This window comes from Pan paniscus, chromosome 13 (assembly GCF_029289425.2).
Source record: "Pan paniscus chromosome 13, NHGRI_mPanPan1-v2.0_pri, whole genome shotgun sequence".
NCBI classification, from domain to species: domain Eukaryota; kingdom Metazoa; phylum Chordata; class Mammalia; order Primates; family Hominidae; genus Pan; species Pan paniscus.
In genome coordinates, this window is record NC_073262.2 from 113,999,669 (window position 1) to 114,018,521 (window position 18,853).

The 18,853-nt window shown below is 34.7% G+C and overlaps 1 protein-coding gene across 5 annotated transcripts in view; it reads right to left on the bottom strand.

The window, feature by feature from the left end:
• Positions 1-18,853, bottom strand: part of ERBB4 (erb-b2 receptor tyrosine kinase 4) — a 1,174,422-nt gene that overhangs the window by 8,374 nt on the left and 1,147,195 nt on the right. For 3 of the 5 annotated variants that reach the window (XM_003812504.7, XM_003812506.7, XM_055109071.3), the window contains exons 26-27: positions 3,861-3,908; positions 2,768-3,065 (exon numbers count right to left, since the gene is read on the bottom strand). In XM_003812504.7, the coding sequence (XP_003812552.2) occupies positions 2,768-3,065; positions 3,861-3,908 (346 nt within the window). The remainder of the gene's footprint in view (positions 1-2,767; positions 3,066-3,860; positions 3,909-18,853) is intronic. The other 2 variants (XM_003812503.7, XM_003812505.7) reach the window with 1 other exon arrangement.

Consider the following 18,853-nt stretch of genomic DNA (forward strand, 5'->3'; position numbering starts at 1 on the left):
ACCTCTAGTTTCTGGAAAATATTAATCAGGCCAAGGTTATACATAATGGTTAGCTTCTTTGTCTAGAACAAAAAAACCCACAGATTTGTTTTCATGATTTCTCACAACAAGTATTTGTGGATCACCATTGTCTTATGAAAAAAAGAGTAAGTGGGTCAAAAATGTTTATAATAAAACAAGAAGCCAACGAGGCCAGAATCAGAATTTCTATCTCCTAAATTTTTCTTTCTTTCTAATTGCATTTGTCTCTTCTGCATATGGGGCTGGTTGTTTCAATGTTTTTGTTTTCTAAAAGTTATTTATATTAGGAAATAAGACTACCTATTAGGATTAAATAGTCTTTAAATATACAGACAACTTAATTTCTATAAAGGATATTGAAAAAACAAGAATCTATAGCTGAGTTCCATGCCAAGATGAATAGATGGAGTGAAGAAATCATGTTTTTTAGTCTCTATGGTTTGCTATGATTGCCTATACTGGTAACAAGGATTTAATTGGAGATGCTTCTGAAAAAGGTTTTACACATGGAAAAGAAAGCATCAAAGGAAAAAAATTCAACTAAAAAAGCAAATCTAACAGATAGCTAACACGCCTCTAGTTGACCTGCTTGACATTACATATACTTCTACTTAATAGTAAAGTATAATTATAATATTTCCATTGACCAATCATAATCACAAAGTAGCAAACTATCAGATTGAATTATATAAAATAAAATAAATTTTGTATATTGAAACCAGTCAATTAGTGCCTATTTTGTACGGATCAATCTAATAAATCCATCTAGTATAGGTATTGGCCTAAAAGGTGCTAATAATTATCACCATTCTCCTGAAGCTTAATTCTACATCTATGTCTATAATATAGACTGCACATAGACATAAACACGCATATATTGTAGGTCCTCTGACAGTCCTCTCTTTTACTATATACACAAAGCCCTAAGCTATTCCTATTTTGAATTCAAGGCATGAAGAGGGCACAATTCTTTGTTGAGAGGCCATTCTGAAACAAACTTTCTATCTTTTATCCTTAGCCCAATAAGTAGAGAGAAAAATCCTATTAAGCCAGGATTATTTTTCTCCGAATATATATATACAGAATAGGTAAGTATTTAGCATCATTTATTCAACTTAAAGGGCAGTAATGAATATCCCACTATCATATATAGGCCTTTACAAGACACTATCATTTCATCCTCCCAATTCTGTGAAAAAGAAGTACAAGACTTATTTTTCCAGCTTTGAAGACAGAAAAATGAGATTAAATGATGTGTGCAGGATACAATTAGTGTTGGGATAGAATTCAGGTCTTCTAACTCCTCTTGCATAATCTTCTTATTCTACTGCACTGTTTTTTTATTATTGCCCCTGCAGGAGTTGGGTGAACTTTATGCTTAGTAACAAGTTTTAATTTGACAAGTGTATGAAAACATTTATAAGGAATGCAGAATTTGGTCTCTCTTACCAGATTCCTTAAACTTCTTAATTGAAAGAATAGGAATGTCTATACTAAAATTCTGTACTCTCTGAGTACGAGGTTAGACTATAGCAACCTTTTATAGAAACGGAGCTTAGTGTTCAGAGATAAAATCTGAGAATACAGTGTGACTCTATAGGGTGACTTGCTTTTCTCTTAACCTTACCTTTCCTCAATGCAATCTACTTATATATTGTCCTCATGCAAACTTATATAGCTGTCCAATAACTTTACGGTTGGAGTGAAAATCTCCCCAGAAAAGATTCTTCTTTGGGGTGAATCTGCCAAGTCTTCACAACGTCTACATTTGTGTCATTACTAGGCTACTATGAACATCCAAACTCTTCATTACATTTTTATATGTATAGAAGTTTTCGATATGTAAAAGTTTTATCTAGACAGATATATTTTAAAAGGTTATTTACAATTAGAGATCTCTAAATTTTACTTTAAAGGAGAGAACATAACCATATACCAGGCCCTTCTCAGAGTCTTAAAATGTAGTTTACTGTTGACACTAAAGACTGCGAGAGACATGATCATCATTTTTTAATAACAATCATCTATCTTCTCTGTTGTGATACTGTTAGCATAGAAGAAGAAAGGCTGTTTTGTTGCAAAATTGAAGCATTATTTGATTTGGGTGCTTAACATTTCTACTACTAACTTTACAAAATTATTGTTATGCTTTGTAAAACCACAGATTATTATTTTCAAATCTTGGTGGTATGCTTGTAAGTATATACAGGGTCAAACCTTTAATTTTTGAAAAATGTCGTATAAAAACATAATATTTTCCTATAATAAACTAGGTTGTTTAAATGTCATCATTTAAATGAGTCAAACAAATCTTTTATTAGTGCCATCAAAAGCATCAGGCACTTTTGCCAACAATACCAGTCTTTATGATCTCCGCAATTAAGTCCAATAAAGCTATGGTCCTGACACTTTGTAGTATGCTACTTCATTCAAATATTTCAACAAAATATGTTTAGAATAGTGCTTCTCAAGACTGATTGCTGTATGCAGATAGCCTGGGGATCTTGTTAAAATCCAGATTCCTATTCAGACGGGGCCTGCCTGAGATTCTGATTTATATAAATAATAATAAATAATGTGGATGCTGCTGATTCAGGGACCATACTACAAGTAGCAGTAGCCTAGGCCTTTACTGGATCACAAATGTTGTGCTGGTCAGCTATCTGGCAATTTCTATTCTGTACTTTGTTTATCTTGATGGAAGTGAACTTCGAATGGCGATCACTTCTGAATAATCAGTTCATACCTTGTTTGGGTTTGTCTCGCATAGGAGTCATGTAACCTTCCTCATCCAGCTCTCCTCGTGGGCTCCGTTCTGGGGCAAACACAGTGGGGTCAGCACTGTACCTCTGGGTGCTACTGTCCTCTTGGACATGGGGTGCCACTGGCTTGCGTAGGGTGCCATTACAGCAGGAGTCATCAAAAATCTCAGCAGTAGCACCCTGTGCCACAGGAGCTTCTGGAATTGTGCTAGTTGGGGCTCTGTAGGGCACAGACACTCCTTGTTCAGCAGCAAAACCTCCATCTCGGTATACAAACTGGTTCTGTTAATAAGAGAAACATATGTGGAGAGAAGGTGTTGTTAGAAATAGTTTAAAAATGAATGTTAATAGCCACAAGGATATCAAAGCCAGTCTTTCAGAGAATAGTCATAGTATTTATTGTTTTTTTTTTTCCCTAGTGGCTAATGGAGTTAAAAACTATAAACACCTAAAATTTCCACTTTTCTTAAAAGATAAATCGTCAGAAAATAATTTTGAAATACACATTCTAGTTTTATTAACCAACTGAAACATATTCTAATAAAATGTATTTGATGCCCTTTTCCCACAAGTGCCTATATTTAATATAAATTTCAAAGTGAATTTTTATGATAAATGCAAGTGTCATTAATTATAGACAGTTGTCATTAAGAATAGAAGTACATGGATATATTTTGAATAATCCTATGTCTTTATTGCCTTCGAAAATTCTGTGGTTATTATGAATTTGAGGCTCTAGTACCTAACTAGAGGATCATCACTATAATTCTGACTTTTTAGTACATGACCAATAATCAGGGAAGTAAAGATCACCTCCACATCCAGAAGCATAATTTATGTGCCCAGGTAAATCCTTCAGATAAAAATTGAAAGCTACTGTTGATGCATGATATCTCAATTTCGGATTATCAACTGAGATAAAAACACATCTACAAAGGCAGCTACACGATGTACACCAAATTCTTAACTCACTGTTGGCAAAGGCAAAATGAGGAAATTATGCAGAGACGAGAGAGGAAACATGGTAAGCAAAGACCGAAAATCCTAAAAGATGAAGGTTGATTGTGAAATACTTACTCCTGACATGGGGGTGTAGGCAGGAGGAGGGCTGTGTCCAATTTCACTCTAATAGGAAAGAAAAATGGAATGATGGATATAATAAGAGGCAATATGAATGAAAAAATTAAAAAAAGAAACGAAAAAGAAAAGCCACATGAGTCGTATGAACCAAAGGGGAAAAAGTGCACAACAGTGAAGCTTCCTAAGCAGCACAATTGTATGCATTCTGACCATAAGCAAGCTTATTTATATGTTTTGAGGAAAATAAATATTTTAATTCAATCCCTGAAAAGGAAAATTGTACAGAAAAAGCAAAATTTTTCAATGGATTAGAAAAGCAAATAATAAACATTCTTCTGATTAACCCTAGAGGAAAGGAAAAAGTAGTAAATGAACTATAGCTGTAAATGGGAAACAGTTTCCTTCTTTACATGTCAAAAGATTGAAATGGCCATATTGTCTGCTGTTATTTTTTCTCTTAGAATAAATGTTTCTGGAAGGAGATAGCAGGAGATTTCGATTTGCCTGGACTAATTTTTGCTATCAAGCTACATTTATTTTTCACCACTTCAGCAAAGGGTAAACTCCTTAGTCTCTCCTGATTAAAAGGTATATGCTATTTTATCTTCAGTCTCACATTTTTTTGTTTTTTTTTTTAAGTTAAGAAAGAGCAGAAAATTTGGAAAATCAATTCCTGTCCTGAAAACATGCTTTAGATTCCCCTTATTTACTTATAATGAGTCAAAATCAGATTTCAGTTAAAGAAACAACAACAAAAATACATCTGTATTTTTATAGCTTAACACTCCATCCTATGGGCTAACTGAAAGAGGATATAAAAATATAATAAAATATGAAGGACAGTGTTCCTTAGGGTAAGGAAAAGGAGTTGTATGATACTAATTCTGTTTCTTAATACAAAAATACATTAAACACATTTTTTGAGAACCTACTGTTTATGTGCCAGGCACTTTTCTAGGCACAGGGATAATGCAAAACACAGACCCAAATCGCTTGATTTTATGAAGCTTATATTCTCTGCAATCCAGCTTTAAGTAAACAGAGATGACTAAAATAAACCTCTAAGATACCTTACATCTTTTTTGTTTGTTTGTTTGTTTGTTTGAGATTAAGTCTCGCTCTGTCACCCAGGCTGGAGTGCAGTGTTGCAATCTCGGCTCACTGCAAGCTCCACCTCCCGGGTTCACGCCATTCTCTTTCCTCAGCCTCCTGAGTAGCTGGGACTACAGGCACCTGCCACCACGCCTGGATAATTTTTGGTATTTTTAGTAGAGATGGGGTTTCACCATGTTAGCCAGGATAGTCTCAATCTCCTGACCTCGTGATCCGCCTGCCTCGGCCTCCCAAAGTGCTGGGATTACAGATACTTTACATCTTTTAAATGAAACAGATAAATATTATTCCAGGTCAATGTTCATATGATTTAGATTCATGAAGCATTCTAAGAAGAATATGGTCCCATGGAGATTAAGTGTTTAAAGTAAGTCAGTAACAACTGGATAATATAATCTCCCTTAACTAACTTAGTCTGCTGGACTAATCAAGGGACATGGTCTGAACCCCTATAGTGAGTTTATATCTTAATTTTCCCTACAACTATGGTGGTATTAGAATATTTATCTATTTTCTTCTTTAGTAACATAACTAACAACACCTCAAAGATTATGGCATGGAAAGTCAGAGATATATTTAATATGCAATACATAGGAGGTGCTACTATGCAACAGACAGATCATTTAATGACCTGGGCTCCAGTTCCAATGATAAGTGGTGTGAATTTGGTGAATCATGAAACCTCTCAGACCCTCATTTTCATTCTTGGCCTATTTTATTATTAATAAATATGAAGTGAGATAATGTATATAAATGAACTTTGTAAACTCTACACTATTATAAAAATGTAAAGGATATATCAATCACATTTAAATATTCATATCTACTAAATTGAATTTTTAAAATAAAGCAATCAGGATGCCAAAGCTACTCATCAGAGGCATTTAAAAATGCTCACCTGTTCTCTAATCACCTTAAATATAGGCATGTTTTACTATATTTTAGAAATACCTGAAATCCAGTACATTTGTTCATAAAATTTGAGGAAAGTATTTTTTATACTCCAGTGATGTGTAATATAGAGTGATAGTACAGGAAATATGGAACTGCCTGGTGGAACTTTACCAAATTGCAAACACTGGCCTTACCCTCATCATTAAACACCAATTATTTGGCAAGTATTTAACAAATATTTACTAAATCTCTACAGTGAAAGCACAGGCACTGTGGTAGATGCCAGCAATACCACCATATATTAAGAAAGACATGGCCACTGTCCTTTGAGAATTTGCACTATCAGTTATAATCTAAGATTGTTAGAAGAAAAGGCAAGAATGAAACAAGGCAATTTATTTCAAGTCTATGGTTATATATTAGAATGCCAGGTATTCCAAAATATTCATAATTACTAGTGCTCCTTTGACCTCTTACCTTGCAAAAGTTGCTGTACTGGGTAATGTTTGACTAGAATTACAGCTGAGAAATGAGTATTGATTGCACATTTTGCATTTTACAAAACCTGAGACGTAAACAATCAAAGGAACAACTTACAAGTCATTCTTCATCAGGGAACAGTTTATTATCTATATTCATTATCTGGGCTAGAATGGCTTCCATTGTAAAGGCAATGGATTAAAACAACTGGGACTCTTGCGGTTAGTCTGTTCCAAGACATAAAGCGAGGCCATGCCCTATTAGAATGCATCCACTGTCCCTGCTTTGACAAGTCTTTCAGTCAGCAACCTGCCAACTCTGTGTCTGGACAAACTGCCAAATAGCATCACAGTAACAGGAGCATCTTCATGAATTTTCCTGTTTTCAGCATTAAAATGGAAAAAATGCTAAGCAAAACCCCTTTAGCATTCATTGTTTTTAGGGCTACTGGCTGCTTTTTATGTTTCTGTTTCCATTTTTTCAGTTTGCTTTTTTATCTGTTTTCCATGATAAAAAGCACCTCATTCATTTCCCCGTGGAAGGGCAATGCAGCTCCAAGGGAACATCTGTGAGGCCAATTAGCTGGGCTGGAAATGTGATATAATTGTTGTTTAAATATATTTAAATTACATGTTAATCACGATGTCATAATTTATAAGCTTTGAAAATAACTTTTTGTACTTCAGAGCCAAGCCAGATTTTACTTGTTTTTGCTGTTTTTAGTTTGAAACCAGCTCTTCTCATTTCTCTCTCCCTCAATTCCCCACACTTGAAGAGCTGAACTTTTAATATTGGAAAGAATGACAGCTGCAAGTAAATTGGTTGAGTAAAAATTAAGATCCTCACAGCAGTCAAAATGAGCTGGAGTGACCTTAAAGTTCGAAGCAGAACAAAGCAATGCTCTCAGTTAAAAGCTTTTGTTTTTCCATTGTGCTACTTTCTGCTGTCCATCAAAGTCCAGCTTTGCAGATCTTTAGGAAGCAGCACTGGGTGCATCTGTTCAATTAGCTGGTGAGGCGATTTACTGTCAGCAGGGCAGAGATAGAAAGAGGCGGGTTAGGAACTGGCAGGTGATACTGAGTTTGTTCCTGGTGGGGGGGTTTGTAAGGGTGATGGGTGGAATGAGTTTAATTCTGTGGCCATATCGCTGGGAGATTGTATGATTAACTTGGACTTAAATGCCAGAGATTAAAGAGAAGGCAAGTATCAGTAAATGAATCAAATACGGTATTAAATGCACTTTTAAATACATCATGTTCTAAAATTTACTTTTTAGTTGAATGATAAATATTAGAACCTTTGTCTCATATGCACAGTATTTCTTATATTTGTATTGTTTAATATTGTTCCTGAGAAATTTTATTTATTAAATAGATAGACTGTATCTTGTGATATTTTTAAAAATTATTATACAAATCTACTTTCGGAGGAAACAAAAATACAGGCCTAATGCCTAGCTTCTATCTAAATTAAACAGGTGATCAATGAGAGTCATTTTCTAATCTTTAAATAATTATTACTTTCAATAGTAATTATAAGATTACAATTTCTAGGTTCAAGAAATACTCCAAATTCCTTTGACTAAAATAAAATGTCTCTGTAAGACGTTGCTAATCCATCAGCACTAATTTATTATCCAGACACTTCCACATAGTAACTATTAAAGGTTCTCAACCTTTTATCCTCCCTGACATGTCTGCTTAACACTCTGATGAGCATCACCACACTTTCACAGGTCACACAGCAACATACAGAAAATGTTTATTGCATTATGTTATAATTATTGCATTATAAATTGTAATTCCTGATGCATGGTTGTAACTCTGCATCTTTCTCACAACTGAGTTCAACATACCAGTGTTTTGAGACGTTTAGATTTAGGACCTTCATTTTTCACAGGGCAATCAGAAGGAAACAAACAGAATGTGTCCATATGTGCCAAACCCAATAATGGCTGGGAAAAGCCTACTGAGATTTCAGCTGCTGGCTGAATTTTATATATATTACACATAATGTCTTTTGTCTATTTATGTATACATATATTTATTTATTTAGTCATTTTTCTATTTGGTTTGATTCTGTGGGACTCTACTTTTTTGAAAAAACTCTCTTACTCCGCACATACACACACACACCCCCCCCAATAATGACTCTATGATCCAGTTGAAGAAATATTGACTTGGGCTCTTATTCTTTTTTGTTGTTGTTTGTTTGTTTGTTTTTCGAGATGGAGTCTCGCTCTGTTGCCCAGGCTGGAGTGCAGTGGCACGATCTCGGCTCACTGCAATCATCTCTGCCTCCCGGGTTCAAGCAATTGTCTGTCTCAGCCTCCCGAGTAGCTGGGATTGCAGGCGCCCACCACCACGCCTGGCTAATTTTTAGAGACGGGGTTTCACTATCTTGGCCAGGCTTGTCTTGAACGCCTGACCTCATGATCCACCTGCCTTGGCCTCCCAAAGTGCTGGGATTACAGACGTGAGCCACCGCGCCCGGCTGGCTCTCATTCTTTATCCACTCATTAATCTTGGAACCTTTCATCTTTCGTATATGTCTCATGTACTCATTTAATTAAAAAATTGAACAAATGGAAGCTATGAGTGGTATCTGTAAATATGAACAAGAGTCAAGACAGAATTTACAAAGCATATGGAAATGCTGTCTTTTATAATGCTTAATAATCCTGCTTTTCTTAAGTCAGTCCTCAAAGTCTACTTTTATTGTGTTTCATAGATGAATACATGATAACTCTTAGGGAAATTAAGAAATAGAAAGAGAAACTAATATAGATATATTATGTACCTACCCTATTCCATGGACTATTTTAGGTTTTATTTATTCTTATAAACTTGCAAGGTAAATAGCATTATTAAAAATTATAACTCCCATTTTATAGACAAAAAAATTGTGGAGCAGAGAAATTAAAGGATCTGCCATGTGCACACATCCATAGTTGGCTATCTGACCACATAGCCCGTCCCTCTATGACCTTAACATTATACCACACATAGATTTTGACTTTAGCATTTCTATTCTTACTCATCTTTGCCCTCTCTCTTCCTTTGTGTTATGCCTCAACTATTTTCTCAAACAAATTCTTACAGTTTCTTTCTCTAGTTTTAGTGAAAAGAACTTAATGACTTAAGGAGGCATCTGAAACTCATTACCTTAGGTATAAAATGCTGATAATGCGTTACAGCACTGCTCCACCCCACTTATTTTCACTTAAATTAGTTACAAGGACTTAAACTGGAAAGAAGGAAACTTTGAGTATTAAGAGTTAATAGCATATGTGTGTGTGTGTGTGTGTGTGTGTGTGTGTGTATTTTTCCATTCTTTCCTACAAGTCCTTTTTATCTAAAATCATGTTGTGTATATATACATTTACCTACCTCACCAAGAGCAAAGCCAGCCCTGAAGCAGGAGGAGACAATTTTAAATAACTGGAGAGCACAAAGATTTTTCATGACAGCACTCTTGCTTATGGATTTATTGTTCCTAGTACAAGGCTTAGTCAATAAATTCTTCTTCCTGCTTGACTGAGGGTAAGTAAGCTATTGTATCCCCAGGCAGCAATTCCTATGCCCTTTCCAGATATCAGTAGAACAAGAGGATATTTCCTTTTAAAATATTCATGGCTAGATGAGTCAATAAAATGAAACTGAAAATCCCCCTCACTTTACAGGTTCCTGCTTTAAGTTGCTGCTTTGAGCAATAGTATGTGATGGAATCAAAGAATGTTATTAGCACAGTCAAAAAAGAAAGGGCATAAAGAAATACAATTTTCCACTAATGCCAACATTCCTTAGCTTCATTCAAGATAAGCAACAAGAATTGTGTCACCCTTCTTGAGATAATTGATCTCTTTACCCTGGTGCAAGTTCTGCATTTTTGTATTGTTTGGTTGGTTCTAGCAACTTTCTCTTTTTTGGCATGTTTATATTCATTTCCATTAGCATGTTGTCATAATTGAACCTTTTCCTAATGATCACTTAGCTACTAGCTAATGCATATAGCCAGAAATCTAAAGAGGAAAACTTCTAGGAGTTTCTCAAAGACTTCTCAGTAATTCTTTTCAGTTAGAGAGGGTAGGCTCTTTTTCTTTCTTTCTTTTTTAATGTATGCTTAAGAACATCTAGTTCTAATGCAATGTCTTTAAGAACAGAAATGAAATCATCAAGCCTTTTCGATGTGTAGATTCTGGAGTAGCCTAACTGATTCTTCAAATGAATCGTGAAGTTGTCTCTGCTTGTGTGGTTTTTATCCTAACCTCATAAAGAGTAGCTGATGACGATTTTTCAGGATGCAAACTATGCACTGGATCGGGCAACTTTTTTGAAGACAAAAACCCCACAGACCTAGAACAAATGGTCTCATGAAATCCTTCTACCTCCAGGATTGTATTCTTGAATAGTTCTCACTAAGTCACATGACTTTCAACAAATTCCTTAGTTTCTTGGTCTTTTAGTTTATTTAATCCTAAAAAGAAGAATAGGGGTATAGGACAAGTAAAAGGAAAGATCACTTCCAACTACCAAAGGATTTACATGTAAAATAAATTTTCTGCCTCAAGCCCACACGATTAGTTATTAAATATTGTAAAATGTGATTAACATTAAAGCAAAGTATCTTATAAAGTTTTCTCTCATAAATCTTTTCAAAGTCGACTCATCGCTTTTTCTTTCCTTTTTAAAGTGGACTATCTATTGTTCAAAGTATCACTTAGGCTACATGCAGTATATGATTGTATGTTTTGATGAGGCTGAACCACATTTGGATGATGACTCATGAAAATACAATTTTTTGAAATAAAGTTTTATAATTTAAAATTTTTATTTTACAGATAGAGACTCCGACACTCTGAGAGGTTAATTTTCCAAGGTAACAAAAGTAGTGACAGTACTAGCAACAAGATTCCCTGAGTTCCCATCCAATGTACAATCTGTTATACCTTACAACCTCAAATTAACATTTAATAAATAATAATAAGCATCCTTTAGAGGTTGCATTTTTTATGTTTTTCAGAAACAAACCTATTTATTTTTTAAATATAGCTGAAAGCATTTGCCTTAACCAAAACATTTGTTCTAAGCTGAAATACATATTAATATATGCAAAGTAAATTTAGTGACACTTTAATTTTAAGACAAACAGATATTAACTTTTGTTATTGAATAGGCTATAAGACGTTTATTAGACAAATGGGATAATTAATATGGCCATACACATATTAATTAACATATTAGTTAAAAGTAGTATTTATTAAAATGGTACTTTGTCTACAAAACAGGTTGCCCTTCACAGAGAAGAGATATGTTATTTAAACACTCTACCTATAAAAGCCAGTTATTAAAAATCGATATACACATACATGCTTATTGTCAGTTGATATACTTTTACCTTCATAATATTTATATCTGCTACTTGATATACTTTTACCTTCACAGCATTTATCTCCAGATCTGTCTATGCAATAAGATACTGTTTAGGGATTAAAATAATTGTTAAAAATAAGTAATCTATAAGGCAGGTTTGAACTAAGAATAAGAAAAAAAAAAGACTATAAACACTTTGAATTTGAATGCCATAACTTTAGAATTTGAAATGTAATGTCTTTGCCTAGATATATTTCCTTTTGTACTATCAGCGAAGACTTAAATCTCAATTTTAGGCTCTGTGTATGTGTGGATACATATGTTATATATATGTGCATACACATGTATATGTATTAATATACATGCTAAGAAAATTAATAGCTTAAAACAAGATAACAAAGGTTATGTAACCCATACAATCAAACACATCATATTTTAGAGGCTGTTAACTCATTTGTGGGGCAGCTTTTGTTTTGTTTTTCTTATGTTTCACATGCAGATATTGTTTATCAACAAATGAGTGATGTTCACTAAAAAAAACCACGTATAAGAGTTCTACTTAGAAATATTTGTTACTCTATTTAGAGTTTAGAGTTATTTACTGGCAAATAATAAGGCAACAGTGAAATATTCAATCTTCTCTTTGGTAATAACCCAAGCTCAGGATGCTTTATTATATATTCAACATTTCAATAATAGTATTTAGAGCAATCTATGTGTGAGAATGTAAAAAATATGAAGCGCACGGTTTGTGTATTGGAGGATGGAGAACAAATAATATAGGAAATAGAATTGCAAATGTTATAAACCTTATTTTGGCACGTAGATTTTATTCAGTGTTTTAAGTGATAGGTGTTGGCAACAAGCAAACAATTTAACGTAATACAGATAAAGCCCTTCAGTGTTCCTATAATTGCAGTGTGGACCAGGTTGAAAATATCCTCAGTTATGCTAGTTTATGCAAACTGTTTACCAGATAAAAAGTGAATTTGTAACAATGGTTTATTCATCCAACTACTGCTCTTTAAGCTACCAGGTGGCACAGCTGTTGCCGTAAGTAAAAAGATTTCTAACAGTCCACCTGGAATTAGGACAGCTGGTTCCTGTGAGCTGATCTGAATAATGTACTGTGAATACTCTGGTACAGCTACTGACAGAACAAACAGCACATGACTGTCCCATCAGCCCAGAGCAAACACTAGTTACATTTCACAGAAACAGGCTGGTATTTACAACTGATCTAGGCCAAAAAGAATATCAGATTGAAGGCAACACCCCAAGAGAAAATAGCCCTCCCCGAGAGCTACCTGTTGACCGTAGTCTAAGCAGCTTTTGCCATTATTGAAAAGCCCCCAAATCTGATTTTGCTGCATATAAAAAGGAAGAGGAAAAATATACAAAGCATTCCTGCATCTATTTGTGAACCATTTTGGAATTTTCTAAAATAAAAAAATGACCAATACTTCTTAGTTAGTTTTCCATTTACACGGTTGCTGCCAAAGTCAACCCAGATTAGCCAGAATCATGGCCATAATAATTTTCTTTTAATTTCTAAAATTGTAACACTTTACTAAAAAAATGAAGGAAGCAAAAAATGAAATGGAACTAAAACTAGAGAATCTCATTTAAATCTGCCATTGGTACCACAGATGACCCATAGAGATGGTAAATGACTTTCTTCAGGATGATACAGCTAGTTACTAACAGGCCTAATTAGAAAAACATCTATCGGCTGAGGATCCTTAGATTGTCTACCTGAGCCAAGGACAGCCGAGGTGAAACTGTAAAGCAGGCAAAATCTGATCTCAATGTTTCCCCACTAAGGTTGATTTTGCAGTTTCAGGCCCGTGATTCTTTATTCCTAACAGAATTATTTCTGGGCCCATTTATTTCTGCCCCGGCTCTGTGGAAAATAGGACTATATTGTCCTCCCATTCCAGGTGTACAATTCTTGATCAGCAACTCACTCTCCAAAATCATCCTCAATTATCTATACTTTTATTTTCTGCCCAGAAACATGGCTTTAGCTAGGCCAGAGGGCATCTATTTAGTCTGATGAATTCATTCGTAAAATCTTCTCAAATTGGTGTTTGTTAGTAGATTATGATGGAATTACTTCAGGGAACACTGAACTACAGAATACCACGTCATACCCATATAACTAACAGCTGCCCTGATAATCTACACTGATCTGTTTCACAGCATTTCAAACATCACATTTCTTAAAGTGAAATGGCCATCTTCTCTCCCTGGCCTGCTTGTCTTTCTTTGCTTGGTGAATAATATCAATAACTTATCCAGCTGTGCAAGTCAAATATCTTAGTGTTATCTTTGATGTCTCCTCTATCCCACTCCTTATATCTAAGCATCCAAGGTCTACCCTTTCAAACCTCTTAATACCCCCAGAATCTAACCATTCTCTTCATCCTCATGGCCACTATTTCAGTTGTGGTTAAGGTGCCAAAAAATTTATCACTCCCACTGGGATACTTAGAGAGTAAAAGAAAGTGTTATTAATAATTATGCTTCTGATACAGAAGTAAACTAGGATGCACTAAGGAAAACAGGCACTTATGAAAATCTTAATTATGGTACCATTTCTTGACTAGAGTACTGTAACAACCTTCTAGCTGTTCTCCTTGATCTTATTCTTTCCCTTCACTCCAATCTAATATTCATACTTCCTTCCCCTGCTTAAAAAATTGCGAGACCTCTAGGCAAGGTGGCTCATGCCTGTAATCCCAGCACTTTGGGAGGCCGAGGCGGGCAGATCACAAGGTCGGGAGTTCAAGACCAGGTGGTGAAACCCCATCTCTACTAAAAATACAAAAATTAGCCAGATGTGATGGCATATGCCTGTAATCCCAGTTACTTGGGAGGCTGAAGCAGGAGAATTGCTTGAACCCAAGAAGGGGAGGTTGCAGTAAGCCGAGATTGCGCCACTGCACTCCAGCCTGGGTGACAGAGTAAGACTCTGTCTCAGAAACAAAACAAAACAAAACTGCAAGACCTACTGTTGCCCTCAGGCCAAATGAAGTCCATTATTTGTGGCATTGGAGGCTTTGGTAACTATGATCCTTGCCAGTTTCTCCAGCTTCACCTCTTTCTTTGCTCTTTCCTCATAAGCCTTCAGTCAAATAAATCTCAGATTTGCTTGATGAGCCCTTTCCTCTCTCACCTCCGACCTCTGCCCAAGTTCTAACTACTTCCTCAATGCTCTTTCTGGCTTCTTTGCCTTGATTACATCGTGATCTTATGAAAAATTGTCAGTAGCTTCATTATATTTAATTATTGATTCAAAAAGTATTTATGAAAGAACCCATTATATGCCCCATGTGAATAATTTAACAACTGTATTCTGTTTATTTCATCAGTGTGTCTTTTTTCTTAGACTATGAATCTGTTTAGAAATGGATTCACTCGAATTTACTATTAAATTTTTCATATCTAGCACAGTGCCAGGGGCACAGACATGGTGAATGTTCAGCAAAGATATATTGAATCAAAGGAGAGATTAAAAAATGTCTTAAACCCAAAGAGTGGCTCTATTGATGAAAAATCTCAGTGACTCCATCAAGCCAGTTGGATAAGTTTTAAAAGATGTGGAATTTTAGCATCCCTGATATTATATATGGTACACATCTTCTTCTGCAGATGGCTTGGGTGGAATTGAACTCAGATGCAATTATCTGACTATTATATCTCATCTAGTACACTCTTCCTGTCAATATCAGTTACTATTTCTGAAGCCATTGTTGGAAATCTTAATTAATTCTAATGGCAAAGTTTTTTAAAAGTATTTTTAAAAGTATTCTTACAAATGGTGAGTGATTCTGAATGCAATGAACATTTCACATTCAGCTATAAAACTTCAAGATTCTATCACTAGTATGGCAACATTCCCCTAAGACACCTATGTATTTCCTATTGCTTTGGAGACCTAGAGAACCAGGGTTTAGCTGTATCCCTGGAAAATACAACTTGTTAACTAAGAACAACAAGACAGACCTTGTAGATAAACCAACTATAGGCAGATGCAAAATGTATCCTTTCTCTACAAAAGTGGTACATACCACCTAACTGCATTTCCACACTGTGGTGCACAGAACAAACACATAAGGAAGGGCCATTTTAAAATTTTCAAAAAGTATTTTAAGGATAATCATGGCTAAATGCTACAGAAAATCAAACTTATAAGTCAATGAAATTCTAAATCAAAATTACAGAGTATGTGTCTCTGAGAAGGGAAGTAGCTGCTGGAGAAGAGCTCTCGATAAGAGAAAAGGACTGTCATCCAACAGCCCCGCTGCCTTAAAAAAGTGTTCTCTAAGCTTAGGGTTCTCATCTGTAAAATGGGGATAATAATGACTGTGTTGGGTGCTTTATAAGCTTTATAAGCTCATGTTTATGTTAAATATCTTTGAATAGAATAACCTAGTAGATAAATGTGCAATAGGCTTTTTTCTCCAGTGACATAAAGAAAATACAGCTGAATACTGAATTTTCCAAGTATCCCTCACACAAAATCAACTAAATGCTACCTTCCAAATAAGCATACACTTTTTATATACCACAATAAAAGTATTTGCACAGTGACATGATTATCTGTGTGAGGGTAGAGGTTATTTTGCAAATTTTGTATCACAATTTTTATTTGAAGTAAAATAAGCCAGGCACAGAAGGCAAACTTTGCATGTTCTCACATATCTGTGGGAGCTAAAAATTAACACAATTGAAATTATGGAGATAGAGAGTAGAAGGATGGTTACCAGAGGCTGGGAATGGTAGTCAAGGGGAGAGTAAGAGGAAGTGGGGATGGTTAATGGGTACAAAAAAAAATAGAGTAAATAAGATTTAGTATTTGATAACACAACAGAGTGACTATAGTCAATAGTAATTTAGCTGTATATTTTAAAATAAATAAAAACATATAATTGGATTGCTTGTAACACAAAGGACAAATGTTTGAGATGATGGAAACCCTATTTACCCTGATGTGATTATTAGACATTGTATGCCTGTATCAAAATATCTCCCATACACCCAAAATATATACCTACTATGTACCCACAAAAATTAAATATTTAAAAATTTTTTAAAAGTTTAAACCAAATTTGAAACAATTTTCAAAATGATTGCTGTCATTGACATAAGTAAAATAATGAGAAATAATGTGCAAGCTTCATTTAAATGTCTATTAATTAACACATCATTTAAAATGATTTTAAAGCATTCCTTTGAAAATTAAAACTGCTATGCTTTTTTTCAGTGCAGCAGTAATTCAAAGAAAGGCTCCTTAGAACTCTCAGAGCCCTCACCACTTAGCCACAGAAAGGTGTACATGAAATATCCAGTAATAAAATCCTTAAGCAACTAAAATAAATGAACTGAATGATCTAACAGTAGAGATTATGATAACTGAAATGAAATCTTTATTATTTTTGCTTTCTTTAGATGATGAGGGTGAGAAAGTCAATGGAACGCAAACATTAGAAATTCACATTTTTTACAGAGTATGGGTTGGCATTGATTTTTTTTAATCACTTCTACTGAACACTTGAAAGCATCCAGGCAGAGTCCTAATAAGATATATCTATCTCAGAATTCATGATGAGGCATTGTCAACAGGCCAAGGAGAAGTCCTCCGTGCTGAATGTATGCTTCAATTGAATTTTTCCTTCCCTGTGATTGCTGGCCTTTGTAGAGAAAGTTGACACACTAAGAGAGGCATGTAGTCATGTAGGAAATATTTGAACTCTCATGCCCTGTTTGGTGGAGACATCATTCCTATATATCACCTCTTTAATAAATTGAGATCTGAAGCCTTTTGTAGATTTTAAAAACAAATAAACATGCTTAAGAAAGATGCACCTTGGAAAGAAAGTAGCCAGGTTACAGAAAAGTGCTTAGATTGGCAATCTTAAAGTAATTTAAGTGATCTGGAGTTGGGAAAAATAAAATAGATTAAACTTTTTCACATATCCTTTACCCTAGCTCTTCTACCAATAAATAGCAAACAAACAAACAAAAAAGTACTAGAAAGGTAAGAAAAAACCTCTTTTATATTTTCTGGGCCACTATGTCACGATTATAATATAATAATATATTATATATTACTAGCACAATTATAATTTATCATATCTAAAGAAAATTATTAAGCCAGGGTGCAGCTATGATCCAATGAAAGGAAATATTAATACATGGTCTTATGAACATATTCACAAAGAAGAGAATGCTTATCTTTCTTGTCATGAGTCTTAAATATTAGGCATCCCAAGCTCTCTTAGGAACCATTACTGTTTTTATCATGTATAAATATATTCCCGACTTTTAGAAACCCTATCTAATTCATCAGTGTTGTCTTTTAGGGTAACAAGCTCCTTAAGTAGATAACCAACCAGTTACATTAGTATCCTGCCTCTCTTATTTCTCCTAAATTTACTTATCCAAGTAGTAAAAAGTTATGTAGTAGCTTCAATTCTGGTGAAGAAAATTTAGATCTAGTTATCCTTGCAAAAAACGATAAATGAGAAGAGAACATTTTGATCATTCTTAGGACTGATCTTTTAAATTCTTACTGAAAAGTGACCAAAAGCTCAGGTGAAAGTAATTAAAAGTAATATTAGCACCCTGGCAGCAATTCTAGGATTTGTATTTGGTTCATTGCCAATATGAAGGCATATTGAAGGTAAATTATGCAGGAGGAGAATATATTTCCAAGAGAGTTTGACACAAGCTCAGCCTGTGAATTATTTGCTTTGAAATGCCTTCATATTCTCCTGCTTGGAAATTCTGGTCAAGAGAAGAGCGAAAACAAGCAGCAAGCTCATCCTAAGCATATAGACAGGTGAACATTCAATAAAACGTTTATCAGCCTGCAATAAAGTTTTAAAATGTGCTGGACCATCCTCCCCTAGAAAAGAGGAGGTACAATAAATAGTTATTATATTAAACTTTCAGAGACCACCCCATCCATCTTGATGTTCTAAACACCAGAAGTCCCCAAAGCAGCTTTCACTAACATGCTATTTGAAACTAGTAGTTAATTCCTGACAGCCGTTCCTCCTACATATTTTCTAGCCTCTTTGACCCAAAGGTGGATTTACCTTGAAGCAATGAAGTTTAAGCTTT